The 26,904-nt window shown below is 41.7% G+C and overlaps 1 protein-coding gene across 1 annotated transcript; it reads right to left on the bottom strand.

Annotated features, from left to right (window-relative positions):
• PSMD12 (proteasome 26S subunit, non-ATPase 12) lies at positions 1-26,857 on the bottom strand. The gene is made up of 11 exons (XM_033183897.1): positions 26,647-26,857; positions 17,224-17,283; positions 17,008-17,136; positions 12,386-12,493; positions 9,734-9,838; positions 8,531-8,680; positions 8,316-8,450; positions 7,283-7,395; positions 5,822-5,996; positions 2,811-2,888; positions 1-1,382 (listed from the first exon to the last, which is right to left on the bottom strand). Exons 1-11 carry the CDS (start codon positions 26,752-26,754, stop codon positions 1,173-1,175), a joined length of 1,371 nt encoding a protein of 456 aa, XP_033039788.1. The 5' UTR covers positions 26,755-26,857; the 3' UTR covers positions 1-1,172.
• Between the last annotated feature and the right edge of the window lie 47 nt (positions 26,858-26,904).

The following is a 26,904-nucleotide window of genomic DNA, read 5'->3' as shown; positions in this document are numbered from 1 at the left end:
TTTTTAAAGTAGACCTCACACTTTCTTCATTTAAATATCATTTTAAATAACCTTCTAACATTGTTTTATTTTTCTATTTTCTCTGAAATAAATCAAATTAAAACTTGCAAAATTCGTTCACACCAATTCATCTCAGATGTTTCTTCGGCAGCAAGCTACTTTTAATTCTGTGAAAATATTTCAGTACTACACCACTTACTCTATGAGGGTGGCCTCAAGTCTTTCTTTTTGCCATTTTTTTAAAACATAAAAAAATTAGGTTATCCAGTGTTCGTATAATGGAACTAAAAGTTCCTACAGAGATAACGAATTTGGAACAATAATGATGTAATTAGACTTAGAAGTATAAAGTTACAAATAAGCCTTATAAAAACAACTTTATGTTAAATTTAAACCCATATAAAGAAAGGGGAGAGGAAGAGCAAAAAAAAAAAAAAAACTAGTCACTACCCCTATAGAGAGGACTTAACACCCAATAACTTGTGTCAATGATGTCAGTTGATTCTGTTGAACAACTGATCAAGTCAGAGGATGAGGGCTGAAAGCAATCAAGCCACTGTGACTAGAACCAGCCTGACTCAAAAAAAAAGTCTACAGCTTACCAGATTGTTGCATACACACTCAGTTCAGACTTTCTGCCACAATATCAAAGTACAAATTCTTCACAAATCACAACTCTATCGCAAATGTTCGTGTATGCTCTGTTGCTTTTCTACTCTACTAAATGACTGATAGCTTTACAATGAAATTTATTTTATTTAAAAAACACTTGCCAAATCACTACCCCACAAAATGTTTAGAATCAGAGGTAACTGTAGAAAGGAAATGTGTATATACTGCTTTTATTATTGTAATATGTTTGTTAGTTGAATGAAAACAAACAGTAGCTAAAAAGGTTTCAAATGATAGAAAAACATATCTGGGTAAGTTATGACACAACTTTTTGTGTATTCAGACGACAGAAATGTGTATTTTTGCACCAACTGCAAATGCAAAGTTAACAATGAACTTGGGGAACTGAAAGGTCAAAGGGAGTCTCAAAACATATTCACTATTTTAAAATTTAAGACAAAGAAGCTTAGAAAAAAAACCCCAACATATACACCATTATAACAGTCTCTTTTTTTTTAATGACTTCCAATTTTAACTTTTTTCTAAAAGCATTAAGACCCTTATTGTAGATTATGTATCATCTCCTCTTTGGCTATGAGATGTGTAGTTTTGTTAACTAGAGACATTAATGAGTTCAGTTTCTGAGACCAGTCATTTAATAAATTATTTGGATCCTTAGGTCTCTGGAAGTTGATAATTCCTGCTAATCTGTCTACTTTAGCAAAGATGGTCTTGTTAACTACTAGATTTGAGAGAAAGGCTTCGGACTCCTGCAAGAGAGAAAGATGAATTGGATTAAGACAGGATAAATTACAGACAATAAACAAAACTTCAGAAAAGCATTTTCTAAACTCTTCATCCAACAATATGCAGGGGAATTCATTTTTAAGTTAGTAACTGCTCAGCTGGGTGCGGTGGCTCATACCTGTAATCCCAGCACTTTGGGAGGCCGAGGTGGGTGAATCACTTGAGGTCAGGAGTTCAAGACTAGCCTGAGCAACATGGTGAAACCCCATCTCTATTAAAACTACCACAATTAGCCGGGTATGGTGGCATGTGCCTGTAGTCCCAACTACTCGGGAGGCTGAGGCAGAAGAACCGCCTGAACCCTGGAGGTGGAAGTTGTAGTGAGTTGAGATCGCAAAAAATGTACTCCTGCCTGGGCGACAAGGCAAGACTCTGCCTCAAAAAAAAAAGAGTTAGCAACTGCTGACTTCCTGTAATAAGTACTTATTTTACTGATAGTCTAGGGAATGAACAGAATCTGAGTAGACTCAGTCAGGGGTGAGTTTGAATCTGCCTCCTTGCAAGCTCAATGCTGTTGGTATCCATGCAAACAGCAAGTTGGTCTACTCCCCTTTCTACAAAGTTTCCCCTCAAAGGCAGTATGGTACAGTGAACATTTCCAGAAATGCTGGGTTAGAATATGCGCTCTGCTACTTGGCAACTACGTACCACGGACAAGACACTTGAGTTCTAAGGACTCTGGTACTTTCATTCATAAGTGACAAGAGCTCCCTGACAAGCTGATCAAAGAGTAAACCTTCCAACTCTAATGTTCCATGAGTCTTATCACCTAAACTGTCACAACTCCTTCTGGTGACAGAAATGGCTTCTCAGGCCATTACTACACACTTGGGTTAACTCCTCTTTATGTGCTATGCATTCTGTCAACACGAAACACAGAACTGAAGACAACATTGCTCCAACGAGACCTGGAATCACTTGATACTTAGGTTAGTTTTTGGTACTCAAGATCGCTTGGGAAACTATTACTCTATTACCTAAACATAAAATTAAATCATAAAATTGATTCTCTTTTTTTTGAGACATAATCTTGCTCTGTTGCCCAGGCTGGAGTGCAGTGGCGCAATCTCGGCTCATTGCAAGCTCCACCTCCCAGGTTCATGCCATTCTCCTGTTTCAGCCTCCTGAGTAGCTGGGACTACAGGCGCCGCCACCACGGCCGGCTAATGTTTTTGTATTTTTAGTAGAGACGGGGTTTCACTGTGTTAGCCAGGATGGTCTCGAGCTCCTGACCTTGTGTTGTGATCCGCCTGCCTCGGCCTCTCAAAGTGCTGGGATTACAGGCGTGAGCCACCGTGCCCGGCCATAAAATTTGATTCTCTTACTCAATTTTTACAAGTCAATATTCAAAAAGAATGCCTACAAATAACTCAAAGTTGATCACTACTTACATCAACAGATAGATCCAGAAGCTGTGCCATCCTTTTCATTGTTATCCGAGTATAATACTTGGCCATTATTCTAATATTCTGGGGAGAGGATAGAGAGCAGGGAGAATACGTAACATTTGTCAGCAAGTTTCAAAGTCCATTTATTTTCATATCCAAGGTAAGTTTACTTAAAATGTTAGACTCGGAGCTTTTAATTTTCTGTTGTCCATAACTGGGGCAAAGCTAGTTCTAATCTTCAGTAACAAAACTAAATACTTATTTTGGTTCCTGTAGTTATTTGTGAATTACTACGAATATTCTATACAGCTCTTTAAATATATAGTCAAAATATATGCCTGTCTTAACTAGTGGTTAAAAATTGTAATTGTACTGAAATATTTTTGCTGAGTGCAAGAATCTAAAGTTAAGCTTTCTAATTATAACACAAATGTTTTAAAGGCTAAAATGTAAAAAATCATTGGAGATTGATCGGGTGCAGGGACTCACACCTGTAATCCCAGCACTTTGGGAGTCTGAGGCAGGAGGACTGCTTGAGGCCAGGAGACCAACACCAGCCTGGGAACATGGCAAGACCCCATCCCCACAAAAAATTTAAAAATTAGCTGAATATGGTGGTGCATGCCTATAATCCTAGCTATTTAGGAAGTTCAGGTGGGAGGATCCTTTGAACACAAGAGTTCAAAGTTACAGCAAGCTATGACTGTGCCACTGTACTCCAGTCTGGATGACAGAGATAGACTGACTTTTTTTTTTTTTTTTGAGACAGAGTCTCACTCTGTCACCCAGGCTGGAATGCAGTGGCACAATCTCGGCTCACTGCAAGCTCCACCTCCTGGGTTCATGCCATTCTCCTGCTTCAGCTTCCCGAGTAGCTGGGATTACAGGCGCTCGCCACAATCCCAGGCTAATTTTTTGTATTTTTAGTAGAGACGGGGTTTCACCAAGTTAGTCAGGATGGTCTCGATCCTGACTTGTGATCCGCCCACCTCGGCCTCCCAAGGTGTTGGGATTTACAGGCATGAGCCACCGTGCCCGGCCTGACTCTCCCTCTTTCAAAAAATAAGATTGGACATCATTTCAAATACTCATCACTTTATCCTTATCCAATGACTTACAAGTAGCTTCAAATTAAATTTCCTAATTTTCACTGGAGATGGTGCTGAAGTTAAGACACAGAGACTCCCCTTTACTATTCTTATTGGCAGTATTATTAACAATAGCACTCAAAAAAACGTGGGGGAACAGTGGGGAGAAAAATGAACTCAATCTTTGAAGAAGCTACATCATCTCCTATCTCTATCAGGGCTGATGGCAACATGAACACATCAGAAAGCATGAGAAGCATTCTTCTCCTCGCTTTTCTTTTTCTTTTTTTTTTTTTTTTTGAGGCGGAGTCTCGCTCTGTCGCCCGGACTGGAGTGCAGTGGCCGGATCTCAGCTCACTGCAAGCTCCGCCTCCCGGGTTTATACCATTCTCCTGCCTCAGCCTCCCGAGGAGCTGGGACTACAGGCGCCCGCCACCTCGCCCGGCTAGTTTTTGTATTTTTAGTAGAGACGGGGTTTCACCGTGTTAGCCAGGATGGTCTCGATCTCCTGACCCCGTGATCTGCCCATCTCGGCCTCCCAAAGTACTGGGATTACAGGCTTGAGCCACCGCGCCCGGCCCTCGCTTTTCTTTTATCCTTCAAATCTAACCTTTTCCTTCATGCTTTAAATCTAATCAATGGCTGCATTCTATTGATTTCCTTCCTTAAAACAATCACATTCCATCCACTCTTTAATCCCTTGGCTACTGCCTTATTTAAAGTCCATATATCTCTCACCTTAGCAGTCTTCTCTAGTCTCCTCCCTCTCCAAATGCATTCTCCAAACTCACTCTCAGAGGGACCTGGTGCGCAGGCTGCCCCTCTTTTGTTCCTGCCTGCCCAATAACCTCACACTCCTCTTACAAACCTCACCTCAATCATCAATTCATCCAACCTGATCATTCCTCCACGTAGAAAAGTTTCCCATAAGCCTCACTCTGTTCTCTAGATACTTGTACTACAATATCTCTGACACTTTTTATTTCTAAGTACATCTTTCCCTATAATTTTTAATGTTCTTCTTCAAGGTTTTTTTTTTTGAGATGGAGTCTTGCTCTGTCGCCTAGGCTGGAGTGCACTGGTGTGATCTCCGCTCACCGACACCTCTGCCTCCTGAGTTCAAGCAATTCTCCGGCCTCAGCCTCCTGAGTTGCTGGGATTACAGATGTGCGCAACCACGTCCAGCCATTTTTTGTATTTTTAGTAGAGATGGGGTTTCCCCATGTTGGCCAGGCTTGTCTTGAACACCTGACCTCAGGTGATCCGCCCACCTCAGCCTCCCAAAGTGCTGGGATTACAGGCATGAGCCACCACGCCCGGCCTAGGTAGGGTAATGTCTTATTCTCCTGTGTGCCCTGGTACTTTGTACAGTGTCTGGCACATAGAAGGCTCACAATAAATGTTTGTTATGTGAAGGAGTGAATGGTAACATAATACAACATGACAACAGTGATACTAAGAAGATCCAAGTTCAGGTTTAAGACATGTTACCTGTTTCCAAGACTAGTAAGTGAACATTAGAGAGAAACACCCTCCTGCCCCAATTCTTAGGAAATTCTGTCTGGTTTACATGCTATAAATTTTGGATTCCTGAGAGGTTCTCTCAAAATGAAGCAAGCTAAAATACAGCTATCTTTTCTGAAAAGCCAAAAACAGGGAAAAAACCCAAGATAAGTGAGATACATTCCAATATGCTTTGGGAAATGCAGAGTAAACATGTGAACACCAAATTTGTGTCACTACTACAGTGGGCATACAAAAAACATCGTAAGTGAAGAATTAAAGACATAACATCCTAAATGAACATTTGATTATCAAATGTGAAAAATAAAATAGTTTATGCTCAAATTTGCCAAAATTTAATTCTAAAAAATAAATTCACTAAAGGTTAAAATAAAACTTGTCATTTCTATGACAGGTTCTTACATGTTCAACAACTCTGTTCTTCAAGTCTTTCCACCTTTTTTCGCCTTCCTCCGTGGAACCAAAAACATCCGTTGCAGGACTCTCAAGGGAACCTTTTCTTAATTCCATTCCATAGTCCTCAACAAGTGTGGACCAACGCATCAACTCCATTGTGGTAAAAAGCTTTAAAAGATCCCTGTAAATTGTATACATCTTAGTATTCCAAATCTGTAAAAATTAAGTATTAACTAATATAATAGCAAAGTTCAAAAAAAAATCAACAAAAACTGTTTTCATTAAATTTTATTTAGTAGAATGAGATACTGTTTGGTTGTGTATTTTACCAACTTTATTACCATTTTTCCCACAGTAGTTCAGAATACAGCATTCTCCCACTTAACACTCTGCTCTTGGCCGGGCGCGGTGGCTCAAGCCTGTAATCCCAGCACTTTGGGAGGCCGAGACGGGCGGATCACGAGGTCAGGAGATCGAGACCATCCTGGCTAACACCGTGAAACCCCGTCTCTACTAAAAAAATACAAAAAATTAGCCGGGCGAGATGGCGGGCGCCTGTAGTCCCAGCTACTTGGGAGGCTGAGGCGAGAGAATGGCGTAAACCCAGGAGGCGGAGCTTGCAGTGAGCTGAGATCCGGCCACTGCACTCCAGCCTGGGCGACAGAGCGAGACTCCGTCTCAAAAAAAAAAAAAAAAAAAAAAAAAAAAAACACTCTGCTCTTTTCTGCATTGTCAATTTCTGAAATAACTGTAAACGCACTCATGAAACAAACAGAAATAAGAATCTGTTGTGCTTATGATGAAGCAAGTCTATTTTATATAATAGATTTTCAGAAGTATGCATTTCTGAAAATCACAACGCTCTAAACTACTAATGATGAAACTCTGTCAAATAATTAATCAAAAGCTGCCAGTGTAGACCTGATATGAAACTTCACTTGATAAGCAATTTAGAATAAAGTATGTTATAATCTCATTTATTGTTAACGCAATGCTAAAAAAAAATTCCACCACTTTATTATCTCTAGTTTTATCCTCTAGTATAATCTATCAGTAACCAATTAAGAAGTACACACTTAGGCCAGTCACGGTGGCTCAAGCCTGTAATCCCAGCAGCACTTTGGGTGGCCGAGGTGGGCGGATCACCTGAGGTCAGGAATTCAAGACCAGCCTGGCCAACATGGCGAAATCCCGTCTCTACTAAAAATACAAAAATTAGCTGGGCATGGTAGCGGGTGCCTGTAATCCCAGCTACTCGGGAGGTTGAGGCAGGAGAGTCGCTTGAACCTAGGATGCAGAAGTTGCAATGAGCTGAGATTGTGCCATTACACTCCACCATGGGCAACAAGAGTAAAACTCTGTCTCAGAAAAAGAAGTATACACAGAAGTATACACTTAGGTTAGAAAATTTTCTTTCAAAATGGTGTTTCTACTGATATATATCATGATAATTTCAAAAGTACTTACTTGTATTTGGGAATTTCTTCTAACTTCTTGTCACCACTTATTCGGTGAACCAAATCTGACTGTTCGTTGTCAAAAGGAGCCAGGATAACATAGAGTACAACACTCTTCAGAGCCTAAAAGAGTTGTACAACAAAACTTATACGCAAGACTAGACATAATGGTAATTTTGACAAAAACTGAACAATCATATCCATTTTAAATTTTAAAGTCATAGCTGGGTGCAGTGGCTCACATCTATAATCATAGCACTTTGGGAGGCCAAGGAGGGCGGATCACCTGAGGTCAGGAGATCAAGACGATCCTGGCTAACATGGTAAAACCCCATCTCTACTAAAAATACAAAAATAAAAAAAATTAGCCGGGCGTGGTGGCACGTGCCTGTAGTCCCAGCTACTCAGGAGACTGAGGCAGGAGAGTCACTTGAATCCATGAGGCAGAGGGGTTGCAGTGAGCCGAGACTGCGCCACTGCACTCCAGCCTGGGAAACAGCGAGACTCTGTCTCAAAAACAAACAAAAGACAAACGAACAAAAAAAAGTCTTAAGGGGAAAAATATTTCCAGGCTGCCTTTTCATAGTGTCTTTCCATAGCATTTAGTTTTCACAAACTATTATAATAAATCATTGCTAATCTGACTTACTACCTCAGCTGACATTTTTCTTGACATTCATTTTTGACAAATGTATAAAGAAAAAGTTCTTGTAACAAGTTAGCAGTATAAATGTGGAATATATATATAAGCCCTTTAAAATAGTTTTGTAAAATAATTTTCCAAAGTAATGGGTCTTTATTTGCAACCTCTATTAGGATATGACCCACTGTACATATTTTAAACAGGAAGCCTATATTTCTCCAAAAGTGAGACATAAACTATGGCCGCAATTAGACTGAATCAGTAATATACTGAGCAACACTAAATAGAAAGCACCACCATACAATTGCATGTAATGATTGCAGTTAAAAAGATTTGAAAATAAAAAAATGCAAATTACTCTTCTGAATAAGCTATGTCAATTACACGAATAAACTCTTACCTGCTGCCATTTTTCACTTTCTGCCTGTATACAAGGAGTATCATATATTGCTCTGTAGTGCTTACAAATAGACAAATAGGATCCCTCATGTTGATCCAGCTGAATCATTAAATTATAGTACTTCAACTTTAATTTCTGCAAAAAAGTTGGCAAAACAAATTGGGATTTATGGGTTTTATTTATACCTTTAAACATGTGGTCAGAGATATACTCACCTCGGTATTTTCTTCCTGGAAAAATTTGGTGTTAATTTTCTTGCTGATGATTTGTGTTCGAATGTAATCCTTCACAGCTAGGCAGAGCCTCATTTGCTCCAAAATAAATTCCACTCTCTCTTTCTTTTCCATTGACCCGTAGGTTTCAACCTAGCACAGTAATTCCCGAAATAAGTTTATAATACTTTGCAATTTTGTGAACTGCAACAAAATTAAAGATACTAAAATATTCATCCTTGTTAAATAATAAGAACCTTCATGTATATAGGCAGGGTGTTGACAATTATATTAAAAGCTATTTACCTCTAGAAAATTATAATTTATAATGGACTTTCCCCCTTTCGGTATAAAATTCTATGAATTTTAACACATGTAGTGATTTGCGCAACCACCATCACAATGAAGATACAGAGCCCAAAAAACCTTCCTCATATTGCCCCTTTACAATCACACACTTCCCCCACTCATAAGCCCTCCCAAGACATCCAATGATCTGTACTTCATCACTAAAAATCTGTCTTTTCAAGAATGTCAAATATAATATGTAATGCTTTGAGGCTGTCTTTATTCACTCTATATAATGGCCTAAATTGTAAGATTCATTCAAGTTATACATTAATAGTTCATTTCTTTTTATTGCTTAGTAGTATTCCATTGTATGGACATACCACAGTTTATTTATTCACCTGTTGAAGTATATCTGGGCTGATTTTATCTTTTTATTATCACAAATAAAGCTATTCTGAACAGGTTGTGTGGACTGGTTTTATGTAAACATAAGTTTTCATTTCCCATGGGTAAATACTCAAGAGTGGGATTGCTGGGTCATATGGTAAGCATATGTGTAACTTTATAAGAAACTGCCAAACTGTTTTCCAGAGTGGCTGCACCACCTTGCATTCTCACCAGTAAGGTACAGGAGCTCCAGCTGCTTTGCATCCCCACTAGCACTGAGGATTTTATTGTTTAAATTGTAGGCATTTTAATAGGTATGTAGTGGTACCTCACTGTGGTTTTCTTAATGCTAATGAGGAAATGACAATTTTAAATATGAAAAAAGATGGCATTCACAGGCTTTCCATCAAAATTCAAAACAATTATTGGTCCCAAACATTTTGGATAAGGGATACTCAACTTATATTTCCATTAGAAAATACTGCTGACTAAACAAAGTTTTACCAACTCTAAAATGCAGTACCTTACCTGTAACTCCTGCAGAATGGAGGCTGCCTCTTTCACATCACCATTTTGTTCTTTTATAGTTGCTAATGTTTTAGTCAGTCGAGCACGCTCAATTTCAACATAAATCTACAAATGAGAAACTTACACAATCAAAGTTCCGTGGAAACGTGTTAAAATTGAAAAAGTAGGCTGGGCGCGGTGGCTCAAGCCTGTAATCCCAGCACTTTGGGAGGCCGAGACGGGCGGATCACGAGGTCAGGAGATCGAGACCATCCTGGCTAACATGGTGAAACCCCGTCTCTACTAAAAAATACAAAAAACTAGCCGGGCGACATGGCGGGCGCCTGTAGTCCCAGCTGCTTGGGAGGCTGAGGCAGGAGAATGGCGTAAACCCAGGAGGCGGAGCTTGCAGTGAGCTGAGACCCGGCCACTGCACTCCAGCCTGGGCGGCAGAGCGAGACTCCGTCTCAAAAAAAAAAAAAAAAAAAAAAAAAAAAATTGAAAAAGTAGGCTGGGTATGGTGGTTCACACTTGCAATCCCAACATTTTGGAAGGCTGAGGCAGGAGGATCACTTGAGGCCAGGAGTTTGAGACCAGCCTGGGAAACATGTTGAGCCTGTCTCTACAAAAAATCAAAACATTAGCTGAGTGTGGTGGCATGCACCTTTAGTCCCAGCTACTTGGGAGGATGACACAGGAGGATCACTTTAGCCCGGAGCTCAAGGCTGCAGTGAGCCATGATCAGGCCACTGCACTCTAGCCTCAGCAACAGAGTGAGACACTGTATCAAAAAAATAAAATAAAAGGTAGAACTGAACTTTTTTTTTTTTTTTTTGAGATGGAGTTTCACTCTTGCTGCCCAGGCCACAGTGCAGTGGCATGATCTCAGCTCACCACAACCTCTACCTCCTGGGTTCAAGAAATTCTCCTGCCTCAGCCTCCCGAGTAGCTGGGATTACAGGCATGCGCCACCATGCTCAGCTAATTTTGTATTTTTAGTAGAGATGGGGTTTCTCCATGTTGGTAAGGCTGGTCTCGAACTCCCAACCTCAGGTGATCCACCCACCTAGGCCTCCCAAAGTGCTGGGATTACAGGCATGAGCCACCGTGCCTGGCCAGAACTGAATTATTCTTTAACCCAACTATAAGAATATTTATTTTACAGCTATTTTGCACTTTATCCACCATGTACAAACACAGTTGTGGAACATTATATATTTGTATATATTATACAAATATACCCGTAATTCTTTTCTTTTCTTTTTTTTTTTTGAGACGGAGTCTCGCTCTGTCTGTCGCCCAGGCTGGAGTGCAGTGGCTGGATCTCAGCTCACTGCAAGCTCCGCCTCCCGGGTTTACGCCATTCTCCTGCCTCAGCCTCCTGAGCAGCTGGGACTGCAGGCGCCCGCCATCTCGCCCGGCTAGTTTTTTGTATTTTTTAGTAGAGACGGGGTTCACCAGGTTAGCCAGGATGGTCTCGTTCTCCTGACCTCATGATCCGCCCGTCTCGGCCTCCCAAAGTGCTGGGATTACAGGCTTGAGCCACCGCGCCCGGCCCGTAATTCTTAAGAAAATAAAACTTTATCCATATTTTGCAACTCTGCTTTCAGAGCCTAAATATGAAATTACTATGTTTAACAAATAATAGGACCACAAGCTACATAAATAGCACAGAAGATGCAAAATGCCTTGTGATTATTTGAAAAGTGTGTTATATGTAGTCCAATATCTACAATTAATACCCTAATTCTGATTTATGTTTAAATACAAGACTATCTTATTTTATTTTATTTTATTTTTTTTTTTTGAGACGGAGTCTTGCTCTGTCGCCCAGGCTGGAGTGCAGTGGCTGGATCTCAGCTCACTGCAAGCTCCACCTCCCGGGTTTACGCCATTCTCCTGGCTCAGCCTCCCGAGTAGCTGGGACTACAGGCGCCCGCCACCTCGCCCAGCTAGTTTTTTGTATTTTTTTTTTTAGTAGAGACGGGGTTTCACCGTGTTCGCCAGGATGGTCTTGATCTCCTGACCTTGTGATCCGCCCATCTCGGCCTCCCAAAGTGCTGGGATTACAGGCTTGAGCCACCGCGCCCGGCCCTCTTATTTTAAAATACCTAATTTTGCTAGGTATTAAAGTTGTTAACATTTTTGTAGCTATAAGTAATGTTAGTAGATTTATAATTTCCAACAAATTAAACACTAAGAATATGACCACAGTATAAACTAAAGCACCTAAGGAATGAATTTTCATGCTTAGGCTTGCTTACCCTATTTCCAATAATAGCAAACTAATTACAGCTTCCTACATCTATCATACATTTCTTACTTTGGTATCTCTGAATATTATTTCCTCTATGTCTAAAATGCTCTTGTCCCACACCCTGACCCTGTAGAATTTTTATTCGTTTTTTTAAAGTCACATATAAATCTATGATAAGATACCCAATTCCCAGAAAAATCTAGATATACCATGGTTGTCACTATTTAAATAGATTCATTTGCAGAAAGGGATGTAGAAAGACATTACTGGTTAAATTACAGTAATGACATTTTGTGTATTTCTTTAAAAACTAAACACAAATAAATAGTTATACAAAATATCTACATACATTAAGTATCTCTGAATACAGAAAAAACAGTACATATCATTGTGAGTTATGTCAACAGAAAATTTACCTTGCCTTCAGTAACCATTCGTAGAGTATCAATTAATCGAAGTTTGATAGGAAGGTCTGTGATTTCCTCAACATACGTACAGCACTGTTGAACCATTTTGGCAACAGCCTAAAATATTAAAAACCATTCATAAGTAAAATACATTCCTCACAGAGGAAAAAAAATGTATTTTATTGACAGACGAGCAACGATCGAACTTGGTCTTCCCAAGCAACTCTAGACAAGGAAACGTCATACAGAACATCACATCAAAACTCACTGATACCTAAAAAGTACCAAGTACCCCGTAACAAGTCAGTAAAGGTCAGGAAAACCTCAGATGCAGAGATGCACGCAAGCAGGAAAGCATGGAAGAAATGGCATCTCACGAAGGGAAGAGAAAGCAGAGGTCCATGGCAGCTTGAAGCCACGACCTGCAGATACTGTGACTGAGGAGGAAAAAGGCAGCGACAGAGGCAAAAGGTGAAACGGTTCTACCACCTGGGTAGGAAGGAAGAGCCACAGTCACCCAAATTTACCTCATTATGACACTGTGAGCCAGAGACCCTCTCGCCTTCAGTGTCCTCATAGGTTATACCAAGGGGCTGGAATACATTCCCTTCAACACTAACAATTCTGTGATCTAGGTCACAAATCAGCAAACATTTTCTGTAAATTTTTGCAAATGTTCATAAAGTAATTATTGTGGACTTTGCGGGCCACAGTCTCTGTGGCAACTATTCAACTCTGCCTCCTTAAAAACAAATGGGTGTGGCTGTGTTCCAATGACTTTATTCATAAAAATAGGAGGCGGGTGGGATTTGGTTTCTGTCCCATCATTTGCCAATGCCTGATCTCTAGATTTTAAGCAGTATATCATAATCATTAATAATTAAGACCTTGGGCCGGGCGTGGTGGCTCACGCCTGTAATTCCAGCACTTAGGGAGGCCGAGGCAGGCGGATCACGAGATCAAGAGATCAAGACCACCCTGGCTAACACGGTGAAACCCCATCTCTACTAAAACACACACACACACAAAAATTAGCTGGGTGTGGTGGTGGGCACCCGTAGTCCCAGCTATTCGGGAGGCTGAGGCAGGAGAATGGCATGAACCCGGGAGGCAGAGCTTGCAGTGGAGCCCAGATCACGCCACTGCACTCCAGCCTGGGCAACAAAGCAAGACTCCATCTCAAACAAACAAACAACAACAACAAAAAAAAAAACAGTAATAATAATAATAATAATAAGGATCATGAGTCATCAAGAAAATGTTAAATTACATTAAGTATATTTTGGTTAAGGCAGCAGAAAAGTGAATAGAATATCTTAGAAAGATTTCCACGAAAAACATTTAATGTTTAAGCAGTTCAGGCTAAATGTTTTTGTTGTGGAGGTGATTTTATTTTCTTTTAGGTTCAGGGGTACATGCGGAGGTTTGTTTCATGAATATATTGTATAGTGGTGAGGTATGGGCCTCTAGTGAACCTATCACCCCAACAGTGAACACTGCATCCAATAGGTAATTTTGGATACAACAGGTAACCCTCAACTCCTTTCATCCTACATGCTTTTGGAGTCTTCAGTGTCTGTTATTTCCACCTTTTTTTTTTAAGACAGAGTTTTGCTCTTGTTGCTCAGGCTGGAGTGCAATGATGTGATCTCGGCTCACCGCAACCTCCACCTCCCAGGTTCAAGAGATTCGCCTGCCTCAGCCTTCCCAAGTAGCTGGGATTACAGGTATGCGCCACCACGCCCAGCTAATTTTGTGTTTTTAGTAGAGATGGGGTTTCTCCATGTGGGCCAGGTTGGTCTCAAACTCCTGACCTCAGGTGATCCGCCCACCTCGGCCTCCCAAAGTGCTGGGATTACAGGCATGAGCCCACCACGCCCGGCTCCATCTTTTTTTTTTTTTTTTTTTTTTGAGACGGAGTCTGGCTCTGCCGCCCAGGCTGGAGTGCAGTGGCCAGCTCTCAGCTCACTGCAAGCTCCGCCTCCCGGGTTCACGCCATTCTCCTGTCTCAGCCTCCCGAGTAGCTGGGACTACAGGCGCCCGCCTCGTCGCCCGGCTAGTTTTTTGTATTTTTTAGTAGAGACGGGGTTTCACCGTATTAGCCAGGATGGTCTCGATCTCCTGACCTCGTGATCCGCCCGTCTCGGCCTCCCAAAGTGCTGGGATTACAGGCTTGAGCCACCGCGCCCGGCCTTTTTTTTTTTTTTTATTAAAACATTTTTTTTTGGCCAGGCAGAAGAAGTGCAGAAACCCAGGGGACAGAGGTTGCAGCAGGCCAAGATCGTGCCATTGCACTCCAGCCTGGGCGACAGAGGAAGACTCTGTCTCAAATAAATAAATAAATACATAAATAAATGTTACATTCACATATTTTAGGTTGCCTCAATTAAATCTATGCTAATTCTTAACACCGGCTTATATATTTTCGGTGTTTTTTTTTTTTTTTGAGACGGAGTCTCGCTCTGTCGCCCAGGCTGGAGTGCAGTGGCCGGATCTCAGCTCACTGCAAGCTCTGCCTCCCCGGTTTACGCCATTCTCCTGCCTCAGCCTCCCGAGTAGCTGGGACTACAGGCGCCCGCCACCTCGCCCAGCTAGTTTTTTGTAGTTTTTAGTAGAGACGGGGTTTCCCCATGTTAGCCAGGATGGTCTCGATCTCCTGACCTCGTGATCCGCCCGTCTCGGCCTCCCAAAGTGCTGGGATTACAGGCTTGAGCCACCGCGCCCGGCCGTTTTTTTTTTTTTTTTTTTGAGACAAGAGTCTTGTTCTTTTGCCCAGGCTGCAATGCAGTGGTGTAATCTTGGCTCACTGCAACCTCTGCCTCCCCGGTCAAGCAATTCTCCTGCCACAGCCTCCCAAGTAGCTGGGGTTACAGGCGCCTGCCACCACATCCAGCTAATTTTTGTATTTTTTGTAAAGACAGGATTTCACAGTATTGCCCAGACTGGTCTCCAACTCCTGGGCTCGAGCAATCTGCCCACCTTGGCCTCCCAAAGTGCTGGTATTACAGGTGTGATCCACCGCACTGAGCCAACACTGTCTTTTATATGCATGTAAACTTACCTAAAGAAAAATAAACCAAAACCAATTATAGTAATTCTGACTTTTGCAAAAAAAAAATTTAACCCACTTTAACACTATCCTTACCCTAGAAGCAGTCTAATTAATAAAATAAGGAATTTGGACAATAACACTACATATCTATTTTTGGTTCCATTACATCCTCTTTTACAATGTCATTGTCTTTATTATTTAAAGTAAGAAATTAAAACCCAGAAACTACTAAGGAAACAGTATTTAAAAGTTGAGATAAAAATGTAAAAAATGAGATCTACTTGTACAGGGGAACATTTAAATATATCTCAAGAAGAATAAGGAAACAGCAAAGAAAATCCAACTTCACCAAAACACTAAAAGAGAACTTACATAATCTCTAAACAAAATGAGCAAAACAGTCTCTCTAAAATTGGCCTCAAAAATAAGTTGGAGGGCTGGGCGCAGTGGCTCATGCCTGTAATCCCAGCACTTTGGGAGGCTGATGTGGGAGGATCAGGCCCAAGAGTTCGAGACTAGCCTGGGCAATGTAGCGAGATCCAAGTCCTCATTTCTACACGCGCGCACACACACACACACACACACACACACACACATGATGAAATGTTTAACAGTACATTCTTTTGGCAGACTTCAGTTTTCTCAGGCAAGCACTCTAAGTCGGGGTTGGGTCATCCTGGAAATGCAGCCTTGAATTATTAGAAACAATCTTAGTATTTGTTTAAGTCTACACAGGACAAGGTTAAGGCCTTGTCAAGAAGAGGGCTCAGAGAGTTTAGTCAAGGAGAGAACTACTGGTCAGTATGCATAGTTTTTGAATGTCAGTAATACCTCAAAAAGCTGTTTTGCAAAAAATCATATATTGGGATAATATAAGAAAATGAAATAGTTACTACTAAACATTTTAAAACAGCATAAAAAGATGTGTTTAATAAAAGAGATATGACTAAATAAATCAGAATATCAACTTAATAAATAATAATACAACCATTTAGAATAATAAAAGTGGGGCCAGGCACAGTAGCTCATGTCTGTAATTCCAGCACTTTGACAGGCCAAGACAGAGGGATCACTTGAGCCCAGGAGTTTGAGACCAGCCGGGGTAATATAGTGAGGTCTACAAAATATAAAAAAATTGGCCAGGTGTGGTGGCATGCACTTATAGTCCCATCCGCTTGGGGTTTGAGGTGGGAAGACTGCTTGAGCCTGGGAGATTGAGGCTGCAGTCAGCTGTAATCACACCACTGCACTCCAGCCTGGATGACAGAGTGAGACCCTGTTTCAAAATAAGTAAATACATAAGGAAAAAAAAATAAAATAAAAGTAGTAACACCAAAATAGAACAAAGATGTATGAACACGCTAACACAATTTTTTAAAAATATGCAAACATATAAAGACTAGAAGAACAAACAGAAAACAGTTATATCATTATGAGAATGTGGACCGAATTTCAAAACACCCTCTAGGATGTTACAATGTTGACTTAACACATTTTAAACAGACTTACAGAAGAGTTTGTGAAAAGGTCTGAAATACAAATGCTTTTGTGTTTGGAGCAGACGTGATCATGAACTCACTTGTTTTAACTGACTCCGCCTTTTGGACAAAAGCATAATATTTTCGTTAAGTAAATCCCATTCTTTAGCCTCATAGCACATCTTCACTACTGCAACTAAGATACGGGATGTAGATACCATATCGGAAGCCTGTAAGGTTAAAAATATATTGAAAGTTAATGGAACAATGTTCAAAGAAATTAATGGTAACTGAGCTTTTCCCTGTAAACTACTCACAGTACGAGTCTGCTTTTCCAGAGAGAGAAGGGTTTCAATGACTTCTTGAAGTCTTCCTTCCTAAAACAAAAGATGAAAATGAACAATAAAAAAACACAAAAAATCCAAATAACTAGTCTAAAATGAAATGGTTTTGACACAGAAAAGGAAAAATCAATGGCCTCTTCTAGAGGAAAATGATCACCCCATAACTACTTTTGCTTCTCTCCTTTTCATGATAGTGCTTTCTTCTCTAGTGGGTGATGACAGGCAGTGGTCCCCTACTTGAAGCCCACAAGCTATTTCTAATATTTTTAAATGCCTAAGAGAAAGTGAACATATAACAATCATGTAACATCTGAGAGAACACCAAGTCTTTGTTCTGAATTCTAATTTATCAACTCAGTGTGGTAACTAACACCTGTTTATCTTGTTCTTTTTTTTTTGAGACAGAGTCTGGCTCTGTCGCCCAGGCTGGAGCGCAGTGGCCGGATCTCAGCTCACTGCAAACTCCGCCTCCCAGGTTCACGCCATTCTCCTGCCTCAGCCTCCTGAGTAGCTGGGATTACAGGCGCCCATCACCTCGCCCGGCTAGTTTTTTGTATTTTTTAGTAGAGACGGGGTTTCACAGTGTTAGCCAGCATGGTCTCGAACTCTTGACCTCGTGATCCACCCGTCTCGGCCTCCCAAAGTGCTGGGATTACAGGCTTGAGCCACCGCGCCCGGCCATCTTGTTCTTTTTTTAAGACACAGTCTCACTCTTTCACCCAGGCTGGAATGCAGTGGCACCACCTCGGCTCACTACAACCTCCACCTCCCGGGTTCTAGCGATTCTCGTGCCTCAGCCTCTGCAGCAGGTGGGACTACAGGAGTGCGCCACCACACCCGGATAATTTTTGTATTTTCTGTAGAGATGGGGTTTCACCATGTTGGCTAGGCTGGTCTTGAACTCCTAACCTAAAGTGATCATCCCACCTCGGCCTCCCAAAGTTCTGGGATTACAGGCCTGAGTCACTGCATCTGGTGGATACTGTTCTGATCAGAGACTCTAAGTGGTAGTCACGTGTCTTTAAAGAATAAAAACAGACGCCAGATGCAGTGGGTCATGCCTGTAATGCCAGCATTTTAGGAGGCTGAAGGGGGCAGATATCTTGAACTCAGGAGTTTGGGGTTGGGCAACATGGCAAAACCTGTCTCTACAAAAAAATACAAAAACTAGCTGGGAATTGTGGTGCACACCTGTAGCCCCAGCTACTCTGGAGGCTGAAGTGGGAGGCTGGCTTGAGCTGGGGAGACAAAGGTTGCAGTAAGCCAAGATCGCACCACCGCACTCTAGTATGGGCGACAGAGTGAGAACCTGTCTCAAAAAAAAAAGTAGGAAAAAATGATTCCTTTATGAAGTCACTGTCACCCTAACAGGTATTTTAAAATATGGAATTCCAAGAAGAAATAAAGAGAGTGCTTGGTGCTAAAAGACAGGAAACTCTGGTTTAATTTTTCAATGACTTTAAAAATAAATTAGTAATCATGCTTAAAGGAAATGAAAGCATCTGAGAACACCCACACATGCCATCCTTAAAGTCATGCTCTTAAGCAGATACTGGTCCAACTGAAATACAGTTTCTGACAACTTACACTAACCTCTCCACACCTCTATCTCAGATGTAAAAATAAAACATTCTCCCTGGGATATATATTTAGAGATTGGAACAATAAAACTCAAAAAATAAAAACATAAGTGATAATACACCAGGACTAAAACAAGTTATCCTATTAGGAACCACACATTTTGATAAAACCAAAACCAACATACAGCACAAAAACTGCACTCATTGGCCAGGCATGGTGCCTCACGCCCTGTAACCCCAGCACTTTGGGAGGCTGAGGTGGGAGGACACTTGAGCCTAGGAATTCGAGACCAGCCTGGAAAATAGGGGGAGATCCCGTCTCTACAAAAAATTTAAAAATTAGCTGGGCACAGTAGCCTGTGCCTGTGGTCTCAGCTACTCAGGAGGCTGAGGCAGGGGAATCACTTGAGCACAAGAGTTTGAGGCTGCAGTGAGCTAGGAATGCGCCACTGCACTCCAGCCTGGGTGACAGAGTGAGACCTGGTCTTTAAATAAAAAAAATTTTTAAACGCATTATTTAACACGCTAATATTAATAACTATCAAGTAAATACCTGACAATAAATTGAAATGAGAAGAGTATTATTTAAAAATTGTTTTCCTAACCAAAAATGAAAACTTTTTTTATCTTAATGACATTCATGGATGGTACATGAGTACTATCCTTTTCTACTAATGAAAGAAACTTATTACATAGCTTCTGAATTATGGGCATAAATAATTTTTTGACTTTTTAAAATACTGCTGCCATATTTTTCCAAGATAACTTTTAAACATGCATGAATTTTCCATGCAGCACTGCATATATACTGTATAGTCCCTGTCTGAACTTATTTTAATTAAATCTGAAATATGTGATTATTAACACATTTTAACAACATTTCCCATTTGGACAGCCCTAGTTCTCCTTTCTCTGAAAGTTCTATAGCTTTATGTATATAATAAATACTGGCTAAATGTTCATCAGAGGAAAAAAATGAACAAATCTATAAATTCTCCAAAGTTGAAGGCTAATAAATCCTAAAGGATGAAAGAATCTTAGAACTAGAAAGACTGCTAGGGATTATTTCACTCAATCACTTCATTTTAGAGATTAAAAAGACTGAGGACTAAACAGCTTAAAACGACTTGCTTAGCCACAAAAGGTATCAGCAGAACTAGATCCGGGGCTCCTGCCTCAAGCTCCAAAGCTCTCTCCACGGCAGTGCAGCACGTCCCCTACCATACTAGTTTAAATCTCACTTTTTGCTTTGATCAAAGTCATGTCTATGGTTACTATCTGGCAACAAAAAGAAGGGCAAAAATAGTTAAAATGCAAAATACTGTTTAATGACAGTCACCCATCACATTTGCAATTACTATCAGTCACGTGACTGTGATCAATAGAGTGTGGTTTAATATATGGTATTCTAATTCAGAAGCATGGGTATTAAAGAATTGCATGATACATGTGAGAGAATTACACACTGGCCTAAAGCCATAGTCTGGAGTATCAACAAAACATTAAACGTCATTTTCTCACAAAGGCATTTTTGGATAACACTCTAAAAATCAGTAGTCAGTCCGCACCTTTTCCTTTCATACTCAACCATACTGTCTCCACTCTGCAATTACCCCAAACTACAGTCTATTTTGGTGTTTACTGTTTTTCCAATCTCAGTAGAATGCGACCTCTGTAAGAGCAGGGGCCATGTCTACACTGTTCATCACTGCAGTTCAGTGAGCTGCATCACACCAAGCACATGCCAGTGCTTCTGCAGATACTATGGTCCATCCTTCCATCCTTGTATCAGCTACTGATGCACATAACTTACCTCCTAAGTGGTCTACAAGTTCCTTTAGGTATGGATGCTTGTTTACTTGTCACTTCTCTTTGCACCAACCTCCACATAATATGTGTTGAATGGACTGGCACTCACCTGATCTGTATTCAGTTGATCCTAATGGCTTACAATTCCTGATTCTTACTGTCACAATAAGCAGGATGTGACAAACTACACGGTTGACAATTAGTGCTATTTGAAGGACACTAGCATCATTTCATTTAATACAATTCATTTAATACAATTTCCAATTTTCAAATCATCCCCGTTTTTCCTCCCAATCTTCCACGTTCTACCCTATTGCTAAACATCCTCCTCCTTTTCCTGTCTATTCACTCAGGTCCTGAAATTCCAACTCCTTGATGCTGCCTTTCAACTCAGAGGAACAAATGGTTAGAGAGCTATCCAAAACCAACCTGTTAGAACATGTGACTTCCGTGACTCATTTTTCTCATGAAAATAATCCTTGTAAATGATGTAAGCGACTAATGAGTTGTTCAACATCAATACATGTTGAGTATCTGTAAGTTCTGTTTGCGCCTCCTTTAATTCCTGAATGAATCCAATCTTTTTTTTTTTTTTTTTTTTTGAGACGGAGTCTCGCTCTGTCGACCAGGCTGGAGTGCAGTGGCCGGATCTCAGCTCACTGCAAGCTCCGCCTCCCGGGTTTACGCCATTCTCCTGCCTCAGCCTCCGAGTAGCTGGGACTACAGGCGCCCGCCACCTCGCCCGGCTAGTTTTTTGTATTTTTTAGTAGAGACGGGGTTTCACAGTGTTAGCCAGGATGGTCTCGATCTCCTGACCTCGTGATCCGCCTGTCTCGGCCTCCCAAAGTGCTGGGATTACAGGCTTGAGCCACCGCGCCCGGCCAAATCCAATCTTTTAATGATTTGTTACACAACCTCAACAAGAAAGAAAAAGGCTGATAAAAAGTCACCACAGCCGGGCGCGGTGGCTCACGCCTGCAATCCCAACACTTTGGGATGCTGAGACGGGCGGATCACTTGAGGTCAGGAGTTCGAGACCAGCTTGGTCAACATGGTGAAACCCCCATCTCTACTAAAAATACAAAATTTAGCCAGGCGTGGTGGTGGGCACCTGTAATCCCAGCTACTCGGGTGGCTGAGGCATGAGAATCGCCTGAACCCAGGAGTGGGAGGTTGCAGTGAGCTGAAATCATGCCACTGCACTCCAGTCTGCATGACAGAGTGAAATTCGGTCTCAAAAAAAAGTCACCACAAATAGTTGAAATTTAAAGCCAGTCCAATACTCCCCCTATATAGACTAATTTTTAAAGTGACGCATTCCTTAAAGGCGTCTTTTTTGTTTAAGCTGCTAACAATGTAAACTGTTTTACATTTCACTTGCTCTTTATTTTTGATGTTACACATAAGAGACTGCAGGTGACCAAAAGAAATGAAAAGACATTAAGCCAGGTACAGTAGTGTGTGCCTGTAATACTAGCTACTGAGGAAGCTGAAGCAAGAGGATCTCTTAAGTCCAAGGGTTTGAGATCCCCTATCTAAAAAAAAAAAAGGAAGGAAGGAAGGAAGGAAAAGACATTAACATTATCTCTAATGTTCCATTATTGGAACGCTAAGTTTGTGGGAGTTATTTATAGCCTACTGCTCAAGGTCATTGCCAAGATCTGATTTTTCACAAAAAGATTTTGCAACCTTCAGCATAAATGGGTTAAGAGGAAGGAGAATCAAAGGATATATTCAATTTAAGAATGTAAGTAGTCCCCAAATAACCATGTGCCAAATACAACATAATCAAAAAGAGAGGACGAGAAACCCTCAGTATATTAAGAACTGCTAAATACCGATCTTTACAGTTCAGAAAAGGCCCTCTTTAGATTAATTTTTAACTCCTGAATACAAGGCGAAGAGATAACCATCATCAAGAACTAGTATCACTTTTACTAACACCCCATCAACCTGACACAGGGTGCTTACACACAAATCACAGAGACGGTAGGATGGTTAAAAATGCAGGCTCTGGTTGGGCGCGGTGGCTCATGCCTGTAATCCCAGCACTTTGGGAGGGTGAGGTGGGTGGATCACAAGGTCAGGAGTTCGAGACCAGCCTAGCTAGTATGGTGAAACCCCGTCTGTACTAAAAATACAAAAAATTAGCCAGTCATGGTGGTGCGCGCCTATAGTCCCAGCTACTCAGGAGGCTGAGGCAGCTACTCAGGAGGCTGAGGCAGGATTCCTTGAACCCAGAAGACAAAGGTTGCAGTGAGCCAAGACTGCACCACTGTACTCCAGCCTGGGCAACACAGTGAGACTCTGTCTCAAAAAAAAAAAAGACGGGCTCTGCAGCCAGACTGCTCTGGTCTAAATTCCCAGCTGTACTGCCATATTGCCTTGGGTAAAACACAAGCTCTCTGACTCTTAATTTTCTCTTCAGTGAAGTGGACACAATACTTGTAGCAATCCACAGGGTTGGTGTAAGAATTAAGTAAATACCTATGAAGGTACGCCTGGAACATAGTATGTACACACCATAATCATAGCAGCTGACATCTTAATAAAATGTATACAGCAATAAATATTAGTTATCATTTGCAACATGGGTGTTAGGACAGACATAGAACTAGGTTACAACTACAAGAGATTTAAATGATCTACATTTGGCAATTTTACAACCCAACTCTAGAATCTGCCTTTCTAAGGCTTCTGCTATATATGGTTTCCCAACTAATACATTATTAAGTCTCTATACACAACTTTTTTTTTTTTTTTTTTAAGAGATAAGGTCTCACTCTGTTGCCCAGGGTTCGGTGCAGTGATGCGATCATAGCTCATAGCAACCTCGAACTACTGGGCTCAAGCGATCCTCCTGCTTCAGTCTCCAGAGTAGCTGGGACAACAGGTGCGTACCACCACACCTGGCTAATTTTTAAATTTTTGTGGAGACAGTGTCTTGTTAGGCCGGCCTCAAACTCCTGGCCTCAAGTGATCTTTCCACCTTGGCCTCCCAAAGTGCTATATACACAATTTTTATCTCCAAATGTTTTTCACATTTAAAATAAAAAATGTCTTAAGGAAATTAAGGACAGAACTGATAATCTCTTAAAGAGGCAGTAGCAAAAAGAACACTATTATTTTTATCAGGAGATGTGAGTTTGATCTGCCTTGAATAAACCACTTAAGCTGCCTGAAGCTTAAATTTTCTTGCAAGTGAAAATAACAAGAAGTTCTTCATAGTTTTATTGATGGGCTCAAAATAAAATCAAAAAAATGTATACTAACTGTTCCATACATTCCAATGTAGAAATGCAATGTTATTATTTTTTTTTAATGTTTGGCAGAATGGTTAGAAAAGAATATGAAATGGAAAATAAAAAGCAACTGGGCACGGTGGCTCACGCCTGTAATCCCAGCACTTTGGGAGGCAGAAGCGGGTGGATTACTTGAGACCAGGAGTTTGAGACCATCCTGACCAACATGGTGAAGCTCCGCCTCTACTAAAAACACAAAATAAGATGGACGTGGTGGCGCATGCCAGTAATCCCAGATACTCGGGAGGCTGAAGCACGAGAATCAATTGAAACCGGGAGGTGGAGGTTGCAGTGAGCCAAGATCGTACCACTGCACTCCAGCCTGGGCAACAAGAGTGAAATTCTGTCTCAAAACCAAAAAAAATAAGAATTAAAAAAAAAAGCAAAACGGAAAAATATGTTTTAAAAAATTAACTAGGAGTGTAGGGTAACGATCTAATTTAAAGTTGAAACTGGCTCGGTATCAAAAAACAAAAAAAACCAGTATTCTCTCCCACAACATATACCTTGTTTTATTCAGCTGGCACAGTGGCTTAAAAAAAAAAAATCAAAATTCAAATGTACCTATGTTAACAGGTCCCAACATTCTTTTTTAAAAACACTTCTGTTACCCACTGGACACCTAAAAAAAGCATCTGGCACTGGAGTTTGCAAGTTTTTCAACAGTCTGGAACATGACAATTATTTAGGAATAAATGCTACATAAGATCACCAGAACCACTGTGGCAGTGAAGCCTTTCTTCTTACTGATCTCTAAGCTATTTGAGGGCAAGAGCCTTGTCTGATAATCTCTGTACTTCTCATAGTGTCTAACACTGACTAGGTCTTGCACACAGTAGACTGGTATTAACAGAAATTCAGAAAAGGAAGATCTGGTTGTGCTTTTCTAAAGCAAATGACTTGTTTCTTCCTTATGGACACTATCATTCTATTAATTCCAAAGTGGAGGTTCAGGGACTGACTTTGGCCTGTGTATTTTGTTCTAGTTACATTATATTGGCTCAAACAGTATTTTAAGACGACAGATTATTATCCAATTTCTAAATATTAAGGTATTTCACGGAGAACTCCATCTTCCTGGTTTCTCCCTCAAATTAGCAGCATCGACAAGGCTCGGCCTTCATCCCCAGTTGGCAAATATTATCTGAAGGTGAAGATCTGCTGCCTCCTTTTCCTGGGCAGGTGCTCGGAAGTTCAGGTTTTTGGCCAGCCGCAGCAGCTCACACCTGTAATCCCAGCACTTTGGGAGGCCGAGGTGTGTGGATCACTTTAGGTCAGGAGTTCGCGACCAGCCTGGTCAACATAGTAAAACCCCGTGTCTACTAAAAACACAAAAATTAGCCGGGCGTGGTGGCACCTGTAGTCCCAGCTACTCGGGAGGCTGAGGCAGGGGAATCGCTTGAACCCGGGAGGCAGGGGCTGCAGTCAGCCGAGATCACGCCGCTGCACTCCAGCCTGGGTGACAAGAGTGAAACTCCGTCTCAAAAAAAAAAGAAAAAAAGTTCAGGTGTTCATTACAATAGGCTTCTAGGCAGGGCAGCGTGGTATGTGACGGCACCAGCTCCAGCACCTAGAATCGGTCTGCCTGGGTTTGCTTCTTGGCTTCACCACTTTACTAGCCGTATGATCTTGGCGCCTGTGATTCAACTTTTTCTAGCCCAAGTTTTCTTACCTGTAAAATAAGGATTATAGCAATAGCCATTGCATAGGGCTGAGGTGAGGATCAAATGGCTTAGTGCATGTAAGCACGGAGCCTGACACTGCAGAAACTACTCAACAAATATCAGCTATTGTTATCTGTGTGGCACTGGAGGTGGTCGTTTCCCACCCTTACGTAACTGATGTTTGTTGATGCTAGCTGCTAGAAAGCTCTTAATGAATTTATGGCTCCCCCTCAGCAAGCATACTGAACCGAAGATATACATACGTACCAACTTTATCACCTTTCTCCATCCTTGTTTTTTTGGAAAGCCCGTTGAACTCTTACAGTGCCTACTTGTCTTTACTTTTGTAGTTGTCTTCAGTAATGACTCCACCCCATCCCAATCTTACTAATTCTTCAAGACCCAATACAAACGTCAGCCTTCCTGTAAAACCTTCCTTATGGCACCATTAAGAATGCATAGCTTCCTTCTCGGTGTTCCAGTAACACTCTCCCCTTGTATGGCCCTAACCACCATGCACGACTTGACTAATTCATTACGTACACTAACTCCTAAAGAACACGGTACTGTGTTAGTCATCTGCGTACTATCACTTTCCTACCCCTTCTCCTGGCCAAAGACCAGGCACATAGCCATGATCCATAAACGATTTAGCGACATAAATGGATTGGGAAACAGCAACAGAACGAAACTCTCTGATCCAGCCTGAATACTGAAGCAGCCTCACCCTCTGGGAAACCACTAAGATAAACGTTACTTAAACAGCATCCAAGAAAGGGCAAAAAGTAAAACGGAGCCCTAAGTCCCACGGAGGGAAGTGACCATCTGTTCTGGGGAGGGTCTGGGAAGCTATAGGCACTGGCGTACTCCGCAGCCCTGGCCGGGCCGACCTGGGGTCTCCCACTCGTGCAGGCCCAACCAGGGCTGGGCAGGCAATGGGGGGATGCACGCTCCAGCCCGCAGGCCCCCTGAGGCCTAAGCAGGCTCCGCGCCGTGACTCAGCCCCTGGCGCCCGCCAACAGCCAGCCGGCCTCTCCTCACCTTAGCTAGCTTCGCACACTCGGGTAGGCGCTGATCCACCGTAGCGCTGTAGTCCACCTCCATCTTGACGATGCGCCCGTCAGCCCGCTCCGAGCCGCCGTCCGCCATGGTCCCCGCCTGAGCGTCCCTTGCTGTACCCCCGCTTCGGCCACCACTCGTCACCCACACCGGAAGCCGCCCGCGCACCCGCTCAGGCAGTGCGTCGGGAGCCCACGCGAAGGACCCCTCGAGGTCCCCGGCGCTGGTCTCCACTCAGGC

This window comes from Trachypithecus francoisi, unplaced genomic scaffold (genome assembly GCF_009764315.1).
Source record: "Trachypithecus francoisi isolate TF-2019V2 unplaced genomic scaffold, Tfra_2.0 Lachesis_group20, whole genome shotgun sequence".
Taxonomy (NCBI): Eukaryota; Metazoa; Chordata; class Mammalia; order Primates; family Cercopithecidae; genus Trachypithecus; species Trachypithecus francoisi.
This window is presented reverse-complemented; position numbering and strand designations above follow the sequence as displayed.